Source organism: Anabrus simplex, chromosome 1 (genome assembly GCF_040414725.1).
Source record: "Anabrus simplex isolate iqAnaSimp1 chromosome 1, ASM4041472v1, whole genome shotgun sequence".
Classification (NCBI taxonomy): Eukaryota; Metazoa; Arthropoda; class Insecta; order Orthoptera; family Tettigoniidae; genus Anabrus; species Anabrus simplex.
This window is the reverse complement of record NC_090265.1, coordinates 537,436,996-537,460,649: the sequence shown is the minus strand read 5'-3', so window position 1 is coordinate 537,460,649 and position 23,654 is coordinate 537,436,996. Positions and strand designations below refer to the sequence as shown.

The 23,654-nt window shown below is 36.8% G+C and overlaps 1 protein-coding gene across 2 annotated transcripts in view; it reads right to left on the bottom strand.

Moving 5' to 3' along the window:
• Positions 1-10,091: 10,091 nt before the first annotated feature.
• The window catches only part of LOC136857096 (enoyl-CoA delta isomerase 2), a 165,326-nt gene continuing 151,763 nt past the window's right edge, over positions 10,092-23,654 (bottom strand). For both annotated transcript variants that reach the window (XM_067135489.2, XM_067135490.2), the window contains one exon: positions 10,092-10,652. In XM_067135489.2, the coding sequence (XP_066991590.2) occupies positions 10,497-10,652 (156 nt within the window). In that variant the 3' untranslated portion in view covers positions 10,092-10,496. The remainder of the gene's footprint in view (positions 10,653-23,654) is intronic.

Here is a 23,654-nt window from a genome sequence, read left to right as displayed (position 1 = left end):
TGTAGAAGCTAATAGAACGCCATACTCTCTTCACTATTTCCTGAGATCCAGTGACGTTACACACAGGCACTGTACAATCGGTTGTCGCGGCTAGCGATGTAGGCTACAGTAAAGAGTCGGTCGTTTGTGCGCATGTGAAAAGAAGCAGCGTGGTTACCGCAGTAGTTGCCAGTGGTATCCATTAACTTACTGTTAGGCCTCGAATGCAAGACAACCCTTGAGTTTTCGCATGAGATTCTGAGAAAAAGAAATGGCTTGGATTCGGAGAAATACAGTGTCACTCCAGAGGTTTCTGTGGCAAACACTTCAGTTTTCTTCTTCAAACGGCGTCACCTAACGTAACCGTATATGTATCACGATAACATATTTGAAGCGCATGTAGAGAAATGATAACCTACTCACGAAAAATGTACATTTAATAGCCTTTCTGAAATTTAACTAGATGCAAGAAGATATGAAATATCCTCTGAAATCAGTAATGTACTCTGCCATATCTTGAGGTATATCGCATTCTTACTTAATTTCCGTGTATAACATTCAAATCAAGATATTGTTTACTTCAGTCATTATTTTTAGCGAGTTAACACCTACTATCGGCCACGTTATTTACGCATTTATTATAAAAACGTGTTATCCTCTTTAATTTCGAATTTTCTTTAGAGAGCAGCAATCAACGGGTATTACTGATCAATTCCAACATCGGCTTTGAATGTCGACGAGAGAGCTCGCAAATGCACAAAGTGAGAAAACTATACCGTACCGAAGATGATCGATCGCATTTTGTTGCAAACGTTTCAGTTTTCTTATTCAAACGGCGTCACCTATCCAGACTTAACCGTACTATATGTACGACAAAAACACACTTCAAGCGCCAGTAGAGAAATGATAACCTTCTTGCTATAAATTTTCATAATAGCCTTTCCGTAATTTAACCTGACGTGAGAAAATATAAACTAACATCTGAAATCAGTTAAGCATTCTGCCATATCTCGAGGTGTATCCCATTCTTACTTAATTGCAGTATTTAGCCTCAAAATTAAGCGGTCGTTTAGTCGGCCTTAATTTTTAACGAGTTAACAACCGTTATCGGACACGTTATTTACGCATTTATTATGAAAATACGTTCTCTTTCATTTTGAATTTTCTTTACGGAACAGCAATCACCGGGTATTACTAATCGACTCCGACATCGCCTTCGAATGTCAATGAGAGAACTCGCTAGTGCACATAGTGAGGAAATGATGCCTAAGATAATCGATCACATGTAATATCATCGCTGGGGTGCATAAATATCGGTAACGGAAAAAATCGTGCGCACTTAATCGCTCGTTATAACGGAATCGTCAGTGATAGGGCTCTTGCTGTAACCGAAGGACGATACACAGTTTAATATAGGAATTTTGAAGGGACAGAAAACAATCGTCGCTATAGCGGAGTTCTCGTTATATGCCGTACTCGCTATAGCGACTTCTACAGTAGTTAAACACTGCCTGATACACTCTTTGATTTTAAAGAAATTTGAATTTTTTGTTTCCTTTAAAATTTTTATTAAATTACTTTATATTATGCAATTACCCAACACAATTTTATATGTCACACGACAACAATATAGAATTTCTAAAATCAAAGTGCAGAATACTTTAACAATGAGCTGAAAAAAATATACACTATTTTTTTAATTCCAGATACTATTGCAAAGAATTTCAGCACTTCATTGTGATGTTGATAAGTTGATGTTCTCATATAATACTTCATGATTTAAGTCTCCTAGTATTCAAAATACCTTTATATCTATAATCCAAGAAACCACAGTGCTTAATTTTACATAATCAAAAGTCAATATGACCAAAGACCATTGTCCTGCTAAGACAATGTCTTAGATTAATAAGGAGAGATTAACATATGCACTAGTAAAAAAAAAAATCAATGCTAACCAAACAAGGCATGTAAAATAAAATGCAACATTTAGGCAATAAGAAGTATTGAGAAATCTATTACATAGTTTTCCTGAGAAGAAAAGGAACAAATAAAAATTAACAATGCACGAGTTGAAAAATTATCCAATATTTTGAACTTGCCACAGACCTAATACTAATAAAACTTTGAGCATTTGATTGTGATGTTGAAAATTTAATGATATCAGATAATACTCCATGCTGCTATGTTGAACTATAGTCTTCTGATCTTCAAAATGATCTTGGTATAAATACTTCAACAACCACAGACAATGAACCACTGTCCCTGGTAACATAGATTCTTAGATTAATGAGAAGCGATTATATACAGAGTGAAAGCCAACTAATGCATGAAAGCATGACTGTTAACATATCTTGATGAGAGTACTGAAATGTCGCACGTAACACCTCATAGCTTGTACTGCTACACAGAAATACAAATTAGTTTATCAAAGAATACTCAACTTTCACGACTGCATTGTGCTCAAAATAAACTTTCAGCATATTAGGTGGTGTTCAGTACATATTGAAGAGATGTTAAGTACAGAACAAAAATGGCCAACCGGACACCAGTTGGCAGTGATGTACCAAGTTCATGGCTTAGAATGCAAGGCGGATGACAAATGCATAGACACAAAGTATGTAGACAAAATGCTTATCAGGTCTTTTTATGTACCTCCAAGCATTGAGTCAAATAGGTATTGAAATGTCACATAATTTTCGCAGAACATTTGGCAACACAGCGAAGTGGGGTGCGTGCTTTGGTGGGCTGGGACATTGAGTGGCGAACCTGGAGGCAGTGAAGTATGTTGGCATCCTTGGCATCCCTACTGTGAAGGTCTAGCAGATACAGATGTAGACAGTGCCTAGCCATGGCACAGTTAACAACAAGGCGAAGTCTACCACAGTACTTGTCAAGCTGCTGAGGTGTATGCCAAACAATTTCTATAAAGAAGGGCTCCAAACTGGTGCACGATTACAGCAGGATTACGGACAATACCCGACATGGGAAACTAAATGCTCTCCGCCTTGAACACTGTGGATCACAATGTGTTCTTCATGCACAGAAACTTGTATTAGAACTTACTGACGAGGATCCCGGCAAGAGTAATCGCCACATCGCGACAGTGGTAAGAGTGTCCCATTAGATCGTCTTCAGAACATTAATGAAAGACTTGAAACACTTGTATCATCTGTTCATAACCTATTGGAAAGAAATTATCAACCTTTGGTGAATGAATCCTTTGTCAAACCGCTGACTTTGTGCATCACGCTTTGTTTGCAAGTGAGGCCTCTTTTACAAAGAGTGGCATCTTTCATTTTCGTAACTTGCACGTGTGGTCAGAAAACAATCTGTAGGCTGTGCAACATTCCCAACGGTATAATCAGTTTCCAATTAAAGTCTGGACAGTGGAGTATGAAGGAATTATCATAGGACCTGTGGTATTACCTCCAAGACAGACTAGCATATCCTACAGACAGTTTTAGGACGACACACTTCCCACTGCTAGAGGATACTCCTCCAACTCCAGATGGCTCATGTTGCTCCAACACACTGGAGCAAACACTACGAAGTAGTGTGCATGACATTTATCTGCAACAATGAAGGCCCCATTGGCTGGTCAGTGAGAAGCCCTGATCTAAAAACTTTAGATTTCTTTCTTCTTTTTTGGGGCGGGGGAGCATATGACATCTAATCTGTATCAGAGAGAAAATGAAATCCTACAAGAACTATTGAAACATGCACATGTAGTTGTTAACGACATCTGTCAAAACTATGATGTACTGAGCTGAGTCTAAGATAATTTTATCTGAAGCTGCCAAGCATGTATTACTGCTAATGGTGGGCATTTTGATCACCTGCTGTAACAATATTCACCATTTTCCACAAATGGTCTGTTCAAGTTTGTCACTACCTAAGATGTACACAAATTCTTCTGCCATTTTAGTGTGTTATTTCATGTGTGTTCTCATTATGATATTATTGGTACAGAACGAATTACATCTAATTTAATTTTTTAATGGAATACTTCAATGTGCATTTATTTAGTGAATACTGTGGGACTGAATGTAATGAAAGGGGTAAAGTGTTAATTTAAACCCTGTAATGGACATGGCGTGCCCTACAGTCTAGGGATAGCGAGCTTGCCTTTACCTGAAAGCCCCAGGTTTGATTCCTGGGCAGGTCAGAGATTTTTACCTGCATCTGAAAGTTGGTTAAAAATCCACTCGCAGGCCTTTGAGTTGAACAGTGATCACCCGGTAAGCCTTGGCCCATCAGGGCTGTAACACCATGGGGTAGTGATGAGATAATCAAATACTTTTAATAATCGAATAACCTCCAACCAATCATTTAAATAATGAAATAAATGAATTTCAAATATCATTCAGTTGTATCACATAGAATAATCAGATGCATCATGAATACATTTTTCGGTTGAAGTGTGTTGAATGGTGAATCAACCGAAATAAGTGAATAGAAGAACTCTTATGAAACATAGAAATACGCCTTTTTTCCAAATGAATCTCCAATTGTTGAAACTAAATGAGTGAACTAACTGTCTTTGATATCTTAAAAATAAAGTTCCTTATGTAAGTAAATGTCTTCTTATGGCCACATAATGGAACAAAGCCCCAGTACTCTCAACTGATAATTTCTTTTAACTATCAGCAGGCAGTACACCTATTTTCATTTCATGTCGTCCGGCCCCATGGAATAATGGCTAGCATGCTGGCCTTTGGTCCAAGGGGTCCCGGGTTCGATTCCTGGTCAGGTCGGGGATCTTAACTTTCATTAGTTAATCCCTGTGGCTAGGGGAGTGGGTGTTCGTGGCATCTTCAGTAATAGACTTCATTTTAGGTACGGCCCCATCTTCACAGATGCACAGGCCACCTATATGCCGTCAACTCAAAAGACCTGCACCAGGCCTCTCCGGAGGCCACATGCCATTATTATAAATTTATGTCAAAGGGAAAACATACATTATATTAGCTTTAAGACCACAGCAAAATATTTTGATGTTCATGATGGTGGTGATGATGATGATACACCTCTCTGTCTCATTCATTCACCAATTATTATTTTCCTCTGTGGGTTGGGGTGATAAAATAACATCCACAGTATCCCCTTCCTGTCATAAGAGGCAACTAAACAGGGTCCAGAGGCTCTAAAATTATCTAAGAATTACCTAAAGAACTAATACGCAATCTGCAATCTGAGAGATTGCCCTAAATGCATATCAATGGTGATGACCAACTGATTGAGTGAGAGACCATGGGTTGGCGACCGCAAGGCCCTTAGCTGAGTCCAAGCATTGCTTCCACTCACTTGTGCCAGGCTCCTTGCTTTCATCTATACTAACTGACCTTCCTTAGTCAATTCTTTTTATATTCCGACCCCATTGGTATTAGGTTTCCAAGGCTTAGTGAATCTTTCATTTTAATGCCTTTTGTGGCTCTTGTCTTTCTTTGCCTGATACCTTCATTTTTCAAAGTGTTAGACACCTTCCATTTTTTCCTTCCGATTAGTATTAATAGAGGATGGTTATCCAGTTGTCACCCCTTAAAACAGTAATCACTACCACCACAACCACCTTTTCCTTCATAGTTTTTAACCCTTACTGATTTGTATTGACCATTTACACATTTTTTTGGCTGAGGAAAGAGCCACCTATCACAAAATAACATTATCATCAATACCTATCTGGAGTCTTTTTGAAGTCATTTAGTGACAGAATTTCAAAGATAGCGACTTCCCCATATTTTAAAGGAAATTCTAACAAATTTTAATGAATGACTTGATAAATTTGGTGAGCCAATTAGTCAATACTATAGCATTGGGCTTTTGATAATCGAGTGGGCGCATGATGCAATATATTAATCTATGCAATTTTAAGTAATGGCATCTAGTGCATGACTCATTCGTAAGTGTGGAGCGTGAGTTCGTATTATATTCGGAAGACTTATCAGAGACCGGTCGTCCTCCCCACATACCTCCTGTAAGGGAATGGAGACAAGTAATTTTAATTTCCCTGTGATGGAATTGATGAGTTAATGACAAAATTAGGATTACTTTTCATTTGATTATTTTGAAAGCATTCACTATTCAACTGCCCCAGTCATTTGAATGGAATTTTAAATGAATAATCAAATAACTGAAAAATCAAATGAAAATAAAAGAATAATTGAATAAGTGATTATTTTATGTTTGATTATCCCATCACCACCATGGGGTAATGGACATAAGCACGTCATTACATGTATGAACATTCCTTTTGAATGTCCGTTCATACAGTTGTGTACATTATTTCACATGTTCATTGCATTACGATGATAAATGAATTGTTGTTTACAATGGACGCTTGACCTTGGGCGTATAACAGCAAGACACAGCATGCTCGTGGCACGTGTACATGTACCAGCAGTTAGGCACACGCAGCCACTGTACTGCAATTCACAATACATAAAAACAGTATTTTCTCGAGAACAGTGTAAGCTACAGAGATGTAACCTCTAACATTTCAATCCTTTCGCCAAGATATGTTAACAGTCATGTTTTCATGTATGACTTATCTTCCACCCGGTATATAATATACACATTAGTAAAATAAAAGAAAGATGCTATCCAAACAAGGACATATATAATAACAAGCAAACTTAGTAAATAAGCAGTATTTGAGCAATAAAATACACTATCTTCTTGAGAAGAAAAGGAACAATTACAAAATTAAGTATGAGTCAAAAAATATCCAATATACTGAATATACCAGAGACCTAATACTATAAGGAATTTGAGCAGCTGATTGTGATGTTGAAAATTTAATGATCTTGCATAATACTTCATACTGTTACATGGAACTATAGCCCTCTGGTATTCAAAATAACCTTGGTATTTATACCTCAATTTTTACAGTGCTTGATAAACATGCCAACAGACCATTGGTCCTGGTGACACATCTTCATAAAATATGAGAATATAATTATATACAATGAAACTTCCCTTAACAGACAATTCTTAATAGTGGACATATTAAAATCACCGGCAGAATTACCCGAACACTTACGGGAAAACAACTTCTTAATACTGGACATTCCTAAAAACAGAGGTGGACACTTGTTAACAAACACTAACTATGAAAATAACAGCTCTAAAAGAATGCGAAACATGTTTAAATGCTTAAAACAGCGAGGCAAATAAGTTTTCAAGCTTTGTCCAACAGAGGACTGCATAGTAATCTACTGGATAGTCCTCAGAGAGCGTGCGGTAAGTAAACACATAGCTGCCTGCCCTTCCCCAGGCTGCCAGATGTGAGTTATTGTCTGTCTGGCAGTGGAAGATTTCTCATTGTTACTGTACTGGCAGGCAACCTACACTGAGTGCATTGTTACTGGTGGCTGTAACTGTGTTTCATGCTACAGTAAATTGCAAAAGATGTCTCTAAAAGACAAGTGCCTGACATTCCAAAACAAAGTGGAGGTAATAAAAGCTAACAAAAAAAAGGTATTTATTTGGGGCATCGACCAAAGAAGATCTTTGCACCATATGTTATGAACCTGCATGTATCTGGAAATTGAGGAAGTGTAAAGTGTTGAATGTGAGTAAAGGAACATTAAGGACGACACAGACACCCATTCCCCAGGCCCGGGATATTAATCATGTACAATTAAAAAACCCTAACCCGGCTGGGAATCAAACCCGGGGCCACCGGGTGACAGGCGGACGCATTGCCCCTACACCGCAGGGCTGGACTATTTATGACTTAATGGCCGAGTCTAATGTGGGAGGAAAAACTCAAATCAGGAACATTGTTAAAGGTAAGAAGGATATCTATAAGGCTTGGACGAACACAGCTGCAGTTCTAGTACCAAACGTGAGTTTCCAACAACAGAAGGCCTTGCTGTGGAAGTTTGACATATGAGTGGTTTTGTTGTGAAGGGACCAATAACATTATATTGTCTGGGCCTCTAATAAGCTAGAAGGCACTAGAAATAGCTAAAGAGTTAGGTGTAACTTACTTTAAAGCTTCATTGGGGTGGTTAGACAAGTTCTTTGCAAGACACAGAATTTCATACAAAGGCGTCTGTGGCAAAGCTGGTGCCCTATACAAAGCTGTACTTGAAGCGATGAAAGCAAAACTAAGTGATATGCGTGAAGGCTATCTCGACAAAGATGTTTTCAATTGTGATGAGACAAGCCTATTTTTTCTTGTGCTACCAGGTAAAACAATATATCTAAAGAAAGACTGACTGTTTTGTTTTGTGTTAATATGTTAGGTGAGTATGAAAATCCCCTCATTATTGGGAAGACAAAACAGCTATGCAGCTTTCATTAATTAACTTGGTGTTGTGTGGCGTGCAAATCAGTGTGTCTGGATGACAAAGGAGATTATGAGTCTGACTTGCCAATTTTGAGAGCCGAATGAGCGGGCAGAAGAGAAATGTGGACCTGCGGCCTCACACCCAGATACCTCCTTTCGGTGGGGGCAGTAGAATACATCAATGGAATATTCTGCCTGTCGTAAGAGGTGACTAAAAGGGGCCCAAGGGGCTCATAACTTGGGAGTGTGGGTTGCTGTTGGTGGGGCTCTTAGCTGAGTCATAGCATTACTTCCACTTAGTTGTGCTAGGCTCGTCATTTTGATCTATTTTCTCTGGTCAACTCTTGTTCTATTACAGTCCTGATGGTATTAGGTAGTCTTATATTTCCATGTTCTTCGTGGCCCTTGTCTTTCTTTGGTTGATACCTTCATTTTTCAGATTGTTGGACCCCTTCCATTTTTTCCCTCCGATTAGTGTTAATAGAGGAAGGTTGCACAGTTGCACTTCCTCTTAAAACAATAATCATCACTACCACCTCACACCCAGATGTTAAATTGGCAAATATTAAGGTGATTTTCCTCCCAACAAATATGACCTCAGCCTGTCAACCAAGAACCTGTACAGTATCTTATAGTTCTGAATGATGCAGGATAGGCAGGTGAGCTGGCAAAATCAATTAGTGTGGTGGATGCAGTGATGTAGGCAAAATAATCAATGAAGCAAATCACGCCACACTCAGTGCAACGCTGTTTTATGAAAGCCGGAGTTGCACGTGCAGTAGAGTTCAATGCGAGGACGAAAGTGATGGTGGGGAAGAGGAAGCTGCTCAACTATTGACGAGGTTTGGGTCATTGATGAAATGTTGCAGACTGAAGACCCACCAACTGATGTATAAGATCTCATTGCTACTGCACATGTAAAACAGGAAATTGTCACAGGTGACAGGGTTGAAGATCTTGATAATCCTGAAGATGCACAAAATGGTGAGACGTCCCCAGAATTTCAAAATGTAAAACAAGCTACTGAAAGAGTAAAAGAATTGAAGTGCTACCGGTACTTCTTGAATAAAAATGACACAGACGGATTACGGATTTCAAATGACCTTGAAATGCACATGGAGAAAGTAATTAGCATTTTCAGTGTCAAGCAGGCCAAAATTGACCAATTTAAGTTAGCCTAGAATTTTTTTATGGACATTATTTATTGTACTGTATATATTTGAACTGAAGCCTCTGCGGTTCAGGTGGCAAATCATCGATCTCTCACCGCTGGGTTGTGTGGTTCAAATCCTTGTCACTCCAAGCGATATTTGTGCTGGACAAAGTGAAGGCGGGACGGGTTTTTCTCCAGGTACTCCGGTTTTCCCTGTCATCTTTCATTTCAGCAACACTCCCCAATATCATTTCATTTGTCAAGTCATTAATCATTGCCCCAGAGGGGTGCAACAGGCTTCATAGCCAGCACAGTTCCTGTTGTCGCCGCTAGATGGGACTCCATTCATTACATTCCTGACCAGACTGAAACTGGAAACAGGCTGTGGATTTTCATTTTCATATTTGAACTGATGCAGAAAGCCCAGTGTTATAGTGAAACCTCTCTGTTTTTGTACTAAAATAAATGAGTGTAAATATAGCAAGTGGCTGTCAGCTTGCCCTAGCATTCCTGGTTTGATAATATAAAAGAAAGTCACATGAGTAGAAGTAGAGTATTGTGACTTAGTGGACTCAGGTCCAAAAATGTTTTTAACTACAGGACATACTTTTTTTTTGGTACTTTGAAAAATTTTAATTTTTCTTAATAACATACACATTTTTTGTCCTGAAAGGTATCTGTTATTTGGAAGTTTTACTGTATATACACAAACACACAACAGTAAAAAAGAAAAAAAAAAAAAAGAAAAATGCTATCCAAATAAGGATATGGGCAATAACAAGCAACAATTAGTCAATTCCAGTATTTGAGTAATAAACTACAGCATTTTCCTAGTAAGAAATGGAACAATTACAAAATACCAGTAGATTATGTTACACAAAACTTAGGCTATATTACAGAAATGTATACAAAGTTATTTCTGTAAAATAAAGTAGACTCAGCTCTTAACACTGATTATGGAATCATAAAGAAAATGTGATGTTAAAAGAAAAATATCTGCACCAACAAATTAACCAACTTTCTTCATAACAGTTCTCTTTAAAAACCCTTTCATCGGATGTTTTATTTATCTTACAATTTACTGCGTCGTTGTAGGAAGTTAGCAACTGCATTTAAACAATCCTCTGACTGCCACCGCTCTTCTAACTGCTTACATTCTGCTGCACACGCTTTGTGTAAACTCTCAGAGTCCCATCTGCGTAGAAGCCGTTTCGTGTATAGAAGGGACTAAAAGCAAAATATGTCATGAGGTATAAATCAATCAGAATGAAAAACTGAGAATTTAAAACAATGTGATCTCGACTCAAATTATTCATCTATGACTGTGAGGTTTCTTCAGTCTGTGAAAACTAATGCAGTTTACATATAATTAAAAAATACCTGAAAAAAAGATATTTAATTTTCAGGTATTACCTATTATTAAAATGTTTTCTTTTTCAAGTATTGTATTTTCTAATTTAAACTGCATTAGTTTTGACAGACTGAAAAACCTCACAGTCACAGATTAACACATAGTTAGAAATTCCCTGGTGCCCAAAGCTTTGTTTCTACCATATATATATAATACAGTACATCAGAAGTAAAACAATATTCGAAGTGATATTTCACTTAAGTCTTCAGTATACGTACTTAATACAATAAAAATTCCTCACACCCCGAGGTACTGCCATGGCCAAACAGAAAAATTCACTGTATGGTTTTTGCTAGATGGCCAGAGCGGTACTAGAAGGTTGTGTTGCTAGATGATACTCATTTTAGTTAACAGACTGTGCTACGAATTGTTTACTAGCACATGCCATGTTTCACCTACCCTGCAGCAAACATTCTCAAGGCAAATGTTTAGACTATGAAAGCCTATGGCAACTCAAGTATTGCAGGTATTTAAAAAAGTGTGATTTATTATTTTCTATATTGAAATTTTATGAGTAAATCGATATATTTTTCTTGAAAATGTATTCCTATAAATTATTTCATATTTACGTCTTGCCAAATGCTAATTGGTAATTTTGCTATGTTGTCAATGAATACCATCAATTTAGAAAATGCAAATATACTTATGTTTACGCTAAATTTATTGGGCGCGTAGAGGCGCACGGCTGTGAGCTTGCATCCGGGAGATAGTAGGTTCGAATCCCACTATGGGCAGCCCTGAAAATGGTTTTCTGTGGTTTCCCATTTTCACACCAGGCAAATGCTGGGGCTGTACCTTAATTAAGGCCACGTCCGCTTCCTTCCACCTCCTAGGTCTTTCCTGTCCCATCATCGCCATAAAACCTATCTGTGTCGGTGCGACGTAAAGCCCATAGCAAAAAAAAAATTATTGGGCTAAGCATCGGGTGTCAGCTCAGATAAATAGGTATGGGTGCAAGGATTTGGAAGGAGTCGGTATGGCCTATTGATAAGGAAACCATGGAGTAAAAATGGGAAACCACAGAACACCATTAACAGGTTTTGCTAATATAACAATTTATTGCTCAAGTTACCCTCCTGTTCATTACAGCAAGTGTTTTACAGTTAAACTTTACTTCTATACATGTTTCAAACCTGATTGGGCCATCTTCAGTAGAAATTAGTTGTGCATAGTTCTTGTTTTAGGGGAGTTCGATCTTTGCACAAGTCCACACATAAGAGCATGCCATTGACTGGGCAGTCAGAGGCAATCCTAACACTGCAATATTTGTTGCCATCTCAAGTTCACTACTGGCAGCTGACTTGTATACGAGACATTTATTAGAGATTGTTTTTTCCTGTTACCTGACATTCAATTATTCAAAACATCAAAAAATATTAGAGAAGACAAGTGAATCACTAGTGCAAACATGAAGAATTTTAATAATTAAACTTTTAAGATCATGAACTCATCTAAAACAAGAACTATGCATTAGATGTAAACCGCTAGGGTGTCCCTTATAAGGGCATTTTTTTTTTTTTCATTTATTGAAACGCATACCCCGTTATTGTGTTTATTAGTCTATTAGTTACCCAAGTACAGAATTCCAACTTCCTACATTAATTTTAACCCGTGCCGGCGGAGCCTAAAAGTTTTAGAAAATAGCTACTTAACGGGTCTCTTAAATGGAGTTTTAGATGATCACTCAAAACAATTATTTTAGAGAAATATAAATGAAAACAGAAATTTATATAATGCTCTTCTTGTAAGTAACAAAAAAGATACAATTTTTATAGTTATTCATTTGGATATTTCCTCTTGAAAGTCTCTTTTGTTACAGTCTGGTAAATTTTTCTATGTTATTGCACACAATGTAATAAGAACTGCTTCTGTTCTTTATATGCGGTAATCAAACCATGAAAGCCTGTCATTCGTTTAACAGCTCTTTCAGCTGTGTCATTAACTGCTTTTAATGTAGAAACCTTCTTTTTAGCTTCCACAAACGCCATGTTGTTTTTCCATGAAAATACAATTTCTTGAAGGAAACCACTGTCAAGTTTCAGTCGTGAAAATAAATCTTTACTCTTGACAGAAACAAAATCACTCAAATATTTCCCTGAACAAGATAAAAAAATACTTGTAGTGCCTATAAATAAAACAAATATGTTCTAAATTAAATACCAGATTACACACTACTAGTCTACTACATACCATATAGAGAGCCAGACATCTCTTCTTTCGATGGAACATATCTCTTTCAGAATCACCAAAGCTTTCTTTTTGTAAGTTTTCTACAATATTTCCTTTAGTCTGCTCATCAACTTCATTATCAAAAATTGAAAGGATGGCTGTTTCCTCTGACAAGTACTACAAGTGTTGACTGAACTTGTTTAAAGCCGCATTGGAAATCAACTTGTCAACTTTCTCGTAATATTTTAAGGTCTTTAAAAAACAAAAATCTTGATTCGGCGCTTTTATCGCCAAACTACATCCAAGCCAGGGCTTCACGTAAACTGCCACAATGAATAAACAAACATCTTGTAAAGCTTGTTTGTCCTTAGCGATCATTTTAAACTGCGACTTCAGTAAACACATTTTTAAGGAGTAAATAGCTCTTGCCATCCATCGTGCTTGATGCATTGCACCAGGAGGTCTGATTTTTATTTTATTTTTAATGTCTTCACCCAGAAAAACAATTCATCTCGTACAGTCGGTTTTGCCAGCTCATTGTTAAAAACATCACCAATTCAATAATATTTGCCTCACAGAGATGTTGTTGGACAAAATCAGTGCACGGTTCGAAGGCACTAGGATTAATATTCTTCCAATTGTCTCTAAACTTTTTGAACAGCAGAATAACAGGACTGCTAGTGATTTGTTGGATCTTTGATTCAAACACACTTTTGAGCACCAGTTCGTAAATATGATGACGGCAAGGAAAGAGTAACAACTCTCTTTCTAGTTTTTGCTCTAAAAGCACACAAGCTGCGTTCAAGCATCCTGTATTAGATGCTGTTGTATCACAGCACATTATTTGTACCTTATCATCCAGGTTCCAGTCATGAAGGGCATTTGACACTGCTTTCGCTTGCTTTTTGCCGGAAGAGTTGTCTAACTTCGGCACAGCAAGAAGTTGTTCTTCCTCATCATATGAAATAATAATTGGTAGGCGTTCTTCTTTAGAACTTCTTACGCCCAGAGCAGGTAACAATTTTCCATCCCAATGAACAGTAACTACTTCGGGCACATTATTCTGAAAATCGGATTTAATGGATCTTGCTCTATCTTTTCTCATTTGTGTTCGAATGCACTGAATAGAAGATTTGTTGATCTGGTAAATGTCAGAACTAAGACCAAGTACTTCTACTACAGACTGAATTATGTAAACAGAATCTCTGATACTTAGTTGACATCTGTCTTAAAGTTGCAACTAATTTAGCTGTGATAAAATCTTTTCTTCCTCTTCTTGTCAACGTAGCTAAAGAACTTACAGATTGAGATGTGGATGGCAGAGATTCTTCCAGGCTTTCTTCAGAGTTTGTGGATTGTTCTTCTATGTCTTCATGTGTATCAAACGTCTGTAAAGTTGGAGATTCCAATGAGCTCGCGGAAGCAATTTGCTTTAGTCTCTTTTTATCTTCTGCAAGTTTTCTCAGCCTGGCCCTTTCTTCAATATCAGCCAACTTTTTGTCAACACCCACTAGGCACCACGGATGCCCCTGGCTCTCTTTGCTTTTGCAAAAATATTTTATCTTCTTCGATTTTTATTCTTTCAAGAGCATCAGCATGTGGGATATCGAATAAATTATCTAATTCAAGTTGAAAGTTCTCTTCGCGGCGCCTATGTAAATCCTGAATCTTCTTGCTACTTTTTTTTGCAGTTCTCGCCAGACTTGATAAAGATCCACTAACTTCTTAACACAATTAGGCACAGCTCTGGTAAGTATTCTAGCCTTTCCCCAGAGTATATTGCACTCCCGAATGACAAGATTTGCACTTGCACTAACAGTCAACTTAACCTCACGTATGTTGAAAAATAGAACAGCGAGAACTTGACGATTAGATGGTAATTTTGCGCCTGTTATTTGGTGATTTACTTCACCAATCAAGAAAATGCTTTTTTTATTGCTCCTTAGTTCCATTGACATCTTCGAAATATAAAACAATCCGTGATAGCTACCCGATAAGCGAAAACTAAGTGACAATAACAATGAGAGCGCGCCACTCTTGTGACGCAACTTGTATGGACGTGTTTGCGTGCAACTCGGCACGGGTTGCACTGTGCCAAATAAGGAAAAAAATTGTTTTTGGGTGTTTTAGGCCCAAATCAATAAAACAATAACCTATGCATTGCAAAATTAAAACTTTGAAAAATAAGGGACACCGCATATTTTAATTAATTTTAAGTGTTTTTTTTTTTGCTAGGGGCTTTACGTCGCACCGACACAGATAGGTCTTATGGCGACGATGGGATAGGAAAGGCCTAGGAGTTGGAAGGAAGCGGCCGTGGCCTTAATTAAGGTACAGCCCCAGCATTTGCCTGGTGTGAAAATGGGAAACCACGGAAAACCATCTTCAGGGCTGCCGATAGTGGAATTTGAACCTACTATCTCCCGGATGCAAGCTCACAGCCGCGCACCTCTACGCGCACGGCCAACTCGCCCGGTAATTTTAAGTGTTTTTGATCATTATTATCTACAATTAATTTCTACTGAAGATGGCTCAGTCTGAGTTGAAACAGGTACAGAAGTAGATTTTAAATGTAAAACACTTGTTGTATTATATAGGAGGATAACTTGAGCAATAAATTGTTATATTACTGATTTTAGTTGTCAATACAGAAATTATGAGACTCATTTCTTGTTATATTAAAGGTTTTCCTGACAGTAGGACTAAAACCTACTATTTCGCAAATCCCGAGCTTGCGAGTTAGGTAACCTGGCATTCCAAAGAGCATGACCAAGTTGGTTGGGCATATACTCAAATATTGCTAATAAAAGGAGGTAGGATTTAAAAAATAAAAATAATCATTTGGAAACCAAGCACGCCAGGATTTCCTGCAAGGCCATAGTGGTACGTTAGCAGAACAGAGTCAACAGCTCAGTGGCCCGCCAGCCTGGCAGAGAAAGTCATATACCAACACCTGTCAGTGATACTTTGTACCCCCATGGCCTCACGAGAAACTCCCTCAGCGGTACAATGTACCACTCCGGCAGCCAACGTGTTAACTAAGACGAAACTGAAAAGAAATGGTTTCCACTATAAGAAAATATTCAAATTATTCAGGAAATTTGACTAGACTGAGCAAAATCACAAAATATCTGCCAAGGAAAACAACTTCACCTTTTGAAATTGTAGTAAAATATTTTTACATGAAAATAAATAGGTAATCAGTGCCCAAGATCAACATGAAATAGAATTCATAATAGCTGGTCCTTACTTATTATATTTGGAAGTCTAAATGTCAATTTTGGAATGATGACAAGAATCTTGTTTTAGGTGGAGAGTTCAGAGATACTGGGTTTGTTGCATAAACATTAGTGAAGCCTAATAAGCCTACCTGTCATAGCTACACCAGTAGCTGCAGCATATCTTCAAGTGAAGAAGAAGAATTATCTGTGGAAAGTGGATGTCAAAGGCTAATTTTTACCTAGCTGCATAAAGAACATCGTTCTTTCGAACAAATCAGTGATGCTCAGAATTGTGTAGGCTAAATTACTTATGTCTGATATGTACTTATGTGTACTTAAATGTAATATCAAAAGTGTGAAATATGAGCATTAAAATTGAGTAAATATCTTAAATATGTAATATTCACAAAATATGTAATTAAAAATGTAATTCTTTTCATACTTTTCATGAATGATATGCCTGATTCGATAAAATCAGAAGTGCGCCTCTTTGCCAATGATTGCGTCATATGCCGGGAGATAAAGACAGAGGAGGACGAACTGTTGCTTCAGCAGGATTTAGATACGATTGAAAAATGGGCGCAAAAAATCAAATGAAAATCCACAGCAGAAAAAACAAGAAATTGTGTCTCAGTAAAAAGAAAATGACAGGAAAGAGGGATTACAAAATTGGAGGGGAAGTGTTGTTGAAGTTGATAGTTGTATGTACTTAGGTGTTACTATTAGAAAAGACTTAAACTGGCCAGAGTAAGTGGAAAATATAGTTTAGAAATCCTGGAGATCGTTACATTTTATTATGCAGAATCTCAAGAAAGCTAATTCTGGTGCCAAAAGTGAAGCTTATAAATGCTTGGTAAGACCAATTCTCGAATATGAATCAGCGTGCTGGGATCTATATAGGGTGGGTTTAATAAATTCCCTAGAAAAAGTTCAAAGAAGAGCGATGTGTTTCGTAACCAGGAATAGGAGGAATACCATTAATTGGGAAAGTCTTGAATCTAGAAGAACTAGAGCTCGCCTGTGTTGTCTTTATAAGAGCTATACGGGAAGGGCTGCCTGGAGTAGTATTAGGAATAGTTTGGATCCTCCCTCATACTTATCGAGAAATGATCATAAGCATAAAATTAGGGCCAGAAACTAGCATACGGACGTGGGCAAGTTTTCCTTCATAAACAGGACCATAGGTATTGGAATAAATTATCTGCAGCAGTCTTTGATAGATTCCCTTCTGGTATCAAGTCATTTAAGAAGACCATTGCTGCTAGTGTAAAGTGAAAAGTAAAAGTTGTAAATTACGAACACTGAATTTGTGACTTTCTGCTTGGTTTTAGATTGTGAAACTAGTAGTCTTTCTTGTGGTATTCTCTTTCCAGGCAATTGTTTGTTGTGTTGTTGTTGTTGTTGTTATTGTTGTTCTTTTAGGGTAACTATGTTTTTAACTTTATTTCATTATTATTGTAATGTTAAGCTAGTAGTAAGCTCAACCTATAGTATTATAAGCCGTAGTGTTAAGCCCTGGAAATACTTAAGCTGTGTATGGAATTTTGTTACAATGATGCAGGATTTAGAATGTTAAACTAGCAGTATTTCTTGTAATTTTTTTTCCCGTGGAATTGGTTGTTGTACTCCTGTTGTTGCTGTTGTTGTTGTTGGGTAGTTATGTTTTAAGTTTACTTTATTATCACTAGTAGTGTTAAGCTAGTAATAAGCTCAACCTAAGCTAAGCCGTAGTGTTAAGTACTGGAAATACTTAAGTTGTGTGTGAATTTATATATGATGATGCTGGATTTAGAATGTTAAACTAGCAGTATTTTGTGTAACTTTTTCTTTCCATGGAATTGCTTGTAGTACTCTTGTTGTTGTTACGTAATTATGTTTTAACCTTACTTTCAGTGTTGCCAACTCAGCGGATTTTCCGCCAAATTTGGCGGATTTTTTAATGGAACAGCGAATAAATTTTCCATTTAGCGGACAGCGGATTTTTTGATGGATTTTCAAACTTCTTTTCATGATTTTCAGTGGTAAGGATGTCACCTTTCATCACCAGGAGAAAAAATAATATAGAAATTAGTACGGCATAATAGTTTACTTATTCCTGTTGTATTGAACTTATGCTGCATACTATCACATGTTTTCTAGACCAGCTCTGGCCAACAGCCTCAGTCAGTATTTGTTACAATCGTTACTGTACTCTTGATGAGCGGGGTAGTGTCGTGTTTGATAACGTGTTACTTTTGACGTCAGGCTCTTTTCGGTACGTCAATATGTCGAAAGAAAAGGTTAAAAAGTTGTCAGATATTTCGTAAAGAGTGGATAGGTAATTAAACTTTAAAAGACTAGTTGGTTGATCTTCCCAGTGATCCCAAACATGGACGGTGCATCTATAGGCAGTGCAAAATGCGAAATTGTTTTGATATTATTTCTTTCCGCACTTATCAAAAACAATGAAAACAGTAATGAAAGTGAAAATGCATTTCTAAATAGATTTGAAAATTTCTGTATGGTCTTTGCTGCTGCCAGCATAATCTTTGAAAAAGCCCTTCATATGAAACAACAGGACCTCAACTCAGCACATCTGCTTCAGAGCATATAGTGTGGGGAGGAGAAGATGACGAACTCCTGTTCTGAAACTGATGAGTGTTGAGTTAATATCTTTTATTAAAACAGCTGGTATATGCTATTTTGCTTCAGTTCGAAATTTAGCAGAGAAAAGATTTATGGGTTGGCAACACTGCTTACTTTATTATAACACAATGTTAAGCTGGTAGTAAGCTCAACCTATAGTTTTGTAAGCCATAGTGTTAAGTACTGGAAATTATTAACCTCTTCTTGCATGGTGGTGTCAAATGACACCACCTTGTTTTGTAAGCTCTTAGATCAATTCAGTTAAGCACAAGTCATTGTCTCAACATTCAAGTTCTGTTACTTGAAGTTTAGAGCACCTTATTTGGTAGTTTAACAATGATATCTTGAATCAGCCATGGTTTCCCACCATTTTTCCAACTGAGATGTGTTCCTTGATGGTAACTGTTGTCAAGGTAGTTTACAGCTGCTTTGCAACACAAACAATTTGTGCTTTTTGGTAAGAAAAATTATTTTGTTCATCTATATAGAGTATTAAAGGCAACAGAAATAATAATAGTGATTTATGTTATACTAAAAGTAGTGTATGTCTATAAATGTACGTGATGGCATATGACACCTTCATGCAATTATGGTAAACAGAAGTTCCCACCTAATTTTTAAGGTTGTATGACTAAACACATTTTACTTGTTTATTTTAGGCAGCTTTAACTTTAAAATGTTGTCTCCAGAAGAAATTAAGACATATTTACGTCAATTGAGGAGCGAAGATGACATCCCGTTAGAATATAAAGCTGATTAATGTAGCCTTTCAGGTGATGAACTGGTTTCTGTTGATGAGTTGGAGCACATTATAGAAGGATATCAATGTAACAACAGTGAAAGTTTGAAGCTACCAGCATAGATACAAATGAAATGGATGATGGACCTATGATGTCACATGAATCAATCACATATTGTGTGAAGTGGTGTGAAAATGGGAAACCACAGAAAACCATCTTCAGGGCTGCTGACAGTGGGGTTCGAACCAACTATCTCCCGGATGCAAACTCACAGCTGTGTGTCTCTAACTGCATGGCCAACTCGCCCGGTATTATTGAAATTAGCAGCATCCGAAGAACGATAATTTTGGAACTCAAAAAGAATTATTTTCAGCAGTAGATGTAGAAGAAGAAGAATTGAAATGAAAACTAATTTAATTTTTATTTATTATTTACTATAGGTAAATATTATCATGATTGTTGAACTGTTTTATTTGGAATAAAATACATTTTTCCTACATAAGAGTCTTCTTTTAAACATAACTCCTTATTGCATGGAGGTGTCATACGATGCCACATCTGTATTTACAGAAGTTAGGCATCGGAAAATTCAAAATTAATATTTTTGTGTTCCAAAAGGCCAAAGGTAACAAAAAAATTGAAAAAATATTTTTTATGATATTTTAAAATATTTCGTGCATGAAGAGGTTAAGTTTTGTATGAAACTGTATATGATGATGCTGGATTTAGAATGTTAAACTAGTAGTATTTCTTGTAATTATTTTTTTCCATGGAATTGCTTTATTTTACTCATGTTGCTGTAGTTGTTGGGTAGTTATGTTTTTAAGTTTACTTTATTATCACCTGTAGTGTTAAGCTAGTAGTAAGTTCAACCTATAGTATTGTAAGCCATAGTGTTATGTACTGGAAATAAGTTGTGTGTGAATTTTGTATATAATGATGCTGGATTTAGGAAGTTAAACTAGTAGTATTTCATGTCATATTTTCTTTCCATGGAATTGCTCGTTGTACTCTTGTTGTGGTTATTGTAGGGTAATTATGGTTTAACTTCACTTTATTATCACTTATGATGTTAAGCTAGTAGTAAGCTCAACCTATACTATTGTAAGCCACAGTGTTAAGCACTGGAAATACTTAAGTGTGTGTGAATTTATATATGATGATGCTAGATTTAGAATGTTAAACTAGTAGTATTTCTTATAATACTTTCTTTCCATGGTGGTGGTGGCGGTGGCGGTGGCAGCGGCTGCTGCTGCTGCTGCTGCTTTACTTTATTATTACACTACTCTAAGTGACCATTGCCACTGGGATATTTCCCATTTGTGATGTGTTTGTTAATAATAATAATAATAATAAAAGTATGAATGCACTAAATTTATAAAAATGTTTGTATATTCCTTTTATTATGACTTATATTTAAGATATGAGACTATACTATTTTTTTTTTAAATACCTGCATCATCGCTGTTGCTTTAGATAACTTATGTAGTCTACTGTTTTCTAATGTTAACAGTAATGAATAATCAAATTAAAGGCATAATCAATATACTTCAGATATAATATGGTAAATTATTCACCATCATGCGCAGTGTGCCACGACGGACGGACGGACGGACGGACGGACGGACGGACGGACGGACGGACGGATGGATGGATGGATGGATGGATGGATGGATGGATGGATGGATGGATGGATGGATGGATGGATGGATGGATTTTTACGCAGTTGAGTCACTCCGACCTATTGTATTTCACAACGCAAGGGTTAGAAATCCCAATTTTTTATGAATTTTATATCCAACTTTTGCATTTCACATATATTCTGTATCAGATGAAATTTGGTAATAATTTTACTCATCATTGCCATCATCATTATCAGTTTCTTTTCCCCTTGTTCAACTCCTGCCAGGTCGAATATTGATGGCACTTTTCCACTGTTGCCTCTCCTTCCACCACTCCTCTTCAGTAACTGTATTGCAGTCCGGTCTTTTTTTTTTTTTCCTATACTGTTCTTGACAACAGTCCATTCGTCTTGCTCTGGGCCTCCCTCTTGCCCTTTTTCCTTCTATCTTAGCCTCCAAACCTTGTTTTGGTATCCTTCCCTTCCCCATCCTCATAACAAGTTCAAATCATCTCAATTTATTTTTCTCCATCCTATCACTCAGTTTTTCCACCGCTATTTCTTTTCTGACCTCAACATTTTTTACTCTGTCTCTCCTGGTCTTCCCTACTATCCTCCTCAGGCCATCTCACTGGCCTGAATTTTACTCTTGTTTCTTGCTATCAAAGTCCAAGTATCTGATGCATACATTAATGTAATGGTATAGTACGTCTTGTACATTATCTCTTTACATTTCATAGGAGCTTCTGAAAAGAAAGGTAGGAACATGTGAAGAAATCCTGACAATATATCTGATCTTAGATGATCGAATTAAGTTGTTTATTTTTTTGTTTTTTTTTTTTGCTATTGGCTTTATTTAAAATTAAGAATTTCATTCTTTAGGTTCCGTATTGAATCCAGATTCACAATAGAGAATTGGGAAAAGTTAATATCCACCTTTTCAATACAATGTATTACGTGAGGGTTTTACATTTAAAACATCACGTTTATTTTTATCTGGTACCGGTTTCGACAATGTTTGATGTCATCATCAGCCAAGGACAATTGTACAAAGATATATTACATTAATCATGACTCCTACAGTAATATAACATGTAATGAATATAAACATGAAAATAATTTAAAAATATATACATATATAAGCTGACAGTCAATGGGATGAAAGATTGTTTTATAAGGTGTACACCTTAGTATTTTAGTTTAAAAAGGAGAAAGTATTGAAAGTGAAGTATAATAATCAGCTTTTAGTGACATATTTGTCTGTTGAACAGTATGGTTGTGTTTTTGGAGGCCTTATAGCCATGTTTAACATTATAAAAGTAGACACATGCTAAGTTATGAGCGTTTCTAAATAAAAATATGTACAGTAAAATCTAGAAAGTATTCGAATATGGCTTGAGCTTGAGCTTAAAAGATTGAATGTCACTGCACATTGATGTTGGCATATAAAATGTCCGTTGGTGGATTCTATGTATAAGTTGTTTGTACTCTAATTTATATCATATTAGATAGAGCATTTTAGATTAAGAGCAGTTCTGTTGTAATGGTATTGAAGAGATTCTTGTGCTATGAGTTGCAAGTACATAGGTTGTTCGAGAAGGATCTTGAACCAAGGCGGAACCTATAAGACAAGACAGAGACATCATCGAAATAATAAATAAAGGCCCTGCACTCGATTTAACAGAACAATTCTATATATCACTTGATCAGTACTATAACCCTAATTATAATCTCAATGACCTCTCTGAAAAACCTACGATCTTGTTTGACATGTTCATTAAAATTTTAAATAATCTAAAAATACCCAAAAATCAATCAGTCATCAAAACAATACATAACATGCTCAAGTATTACCCCTACCGCTCTACGCGCCCACCTGACTATAGTCCCGCCTCTATTGCCCTTCCCCTTCCCCTCCCTCCTACTTAGAAACTCCGCCCCTCACTGCACTCGTGCAGACCCGCCTCTACCTTCAGTTAGTCCGTTGGTTCCTCTCTGACACATCTGATACTAGCTTGGCATCCGAGGTGAGTCTGCTATTCTTTTATTAATATACATTCCTGGCTTACGTAATTCTAAAATCGCGGATTATATTTTCTTATAGGTTCCGCCTTGGTTCAAGATCCTTCTCAAACAACCTATGTACTTGCAACTCATAGCACAAGAATCTCTTCAATACCATTACAATAGAACTGCTCTTAATCTAAAATGCTCTATCTAATATGATATAAATCAGAGTACAAACAACTTATACATAGAATCCACCAACGGACATTTTATATGCCAACATCAATGTGCAGTGACATTCAATCTTTTAAGCTCAAGCTCAAGCCATATTCAAATACTTTCTAGATTTTACTGTACATATTTTTATTTAGAAACGCTCATAACTTAGCATGTGTCTACTTTTATAATGTTAAACATGGCTATAAGGCCTCCAAA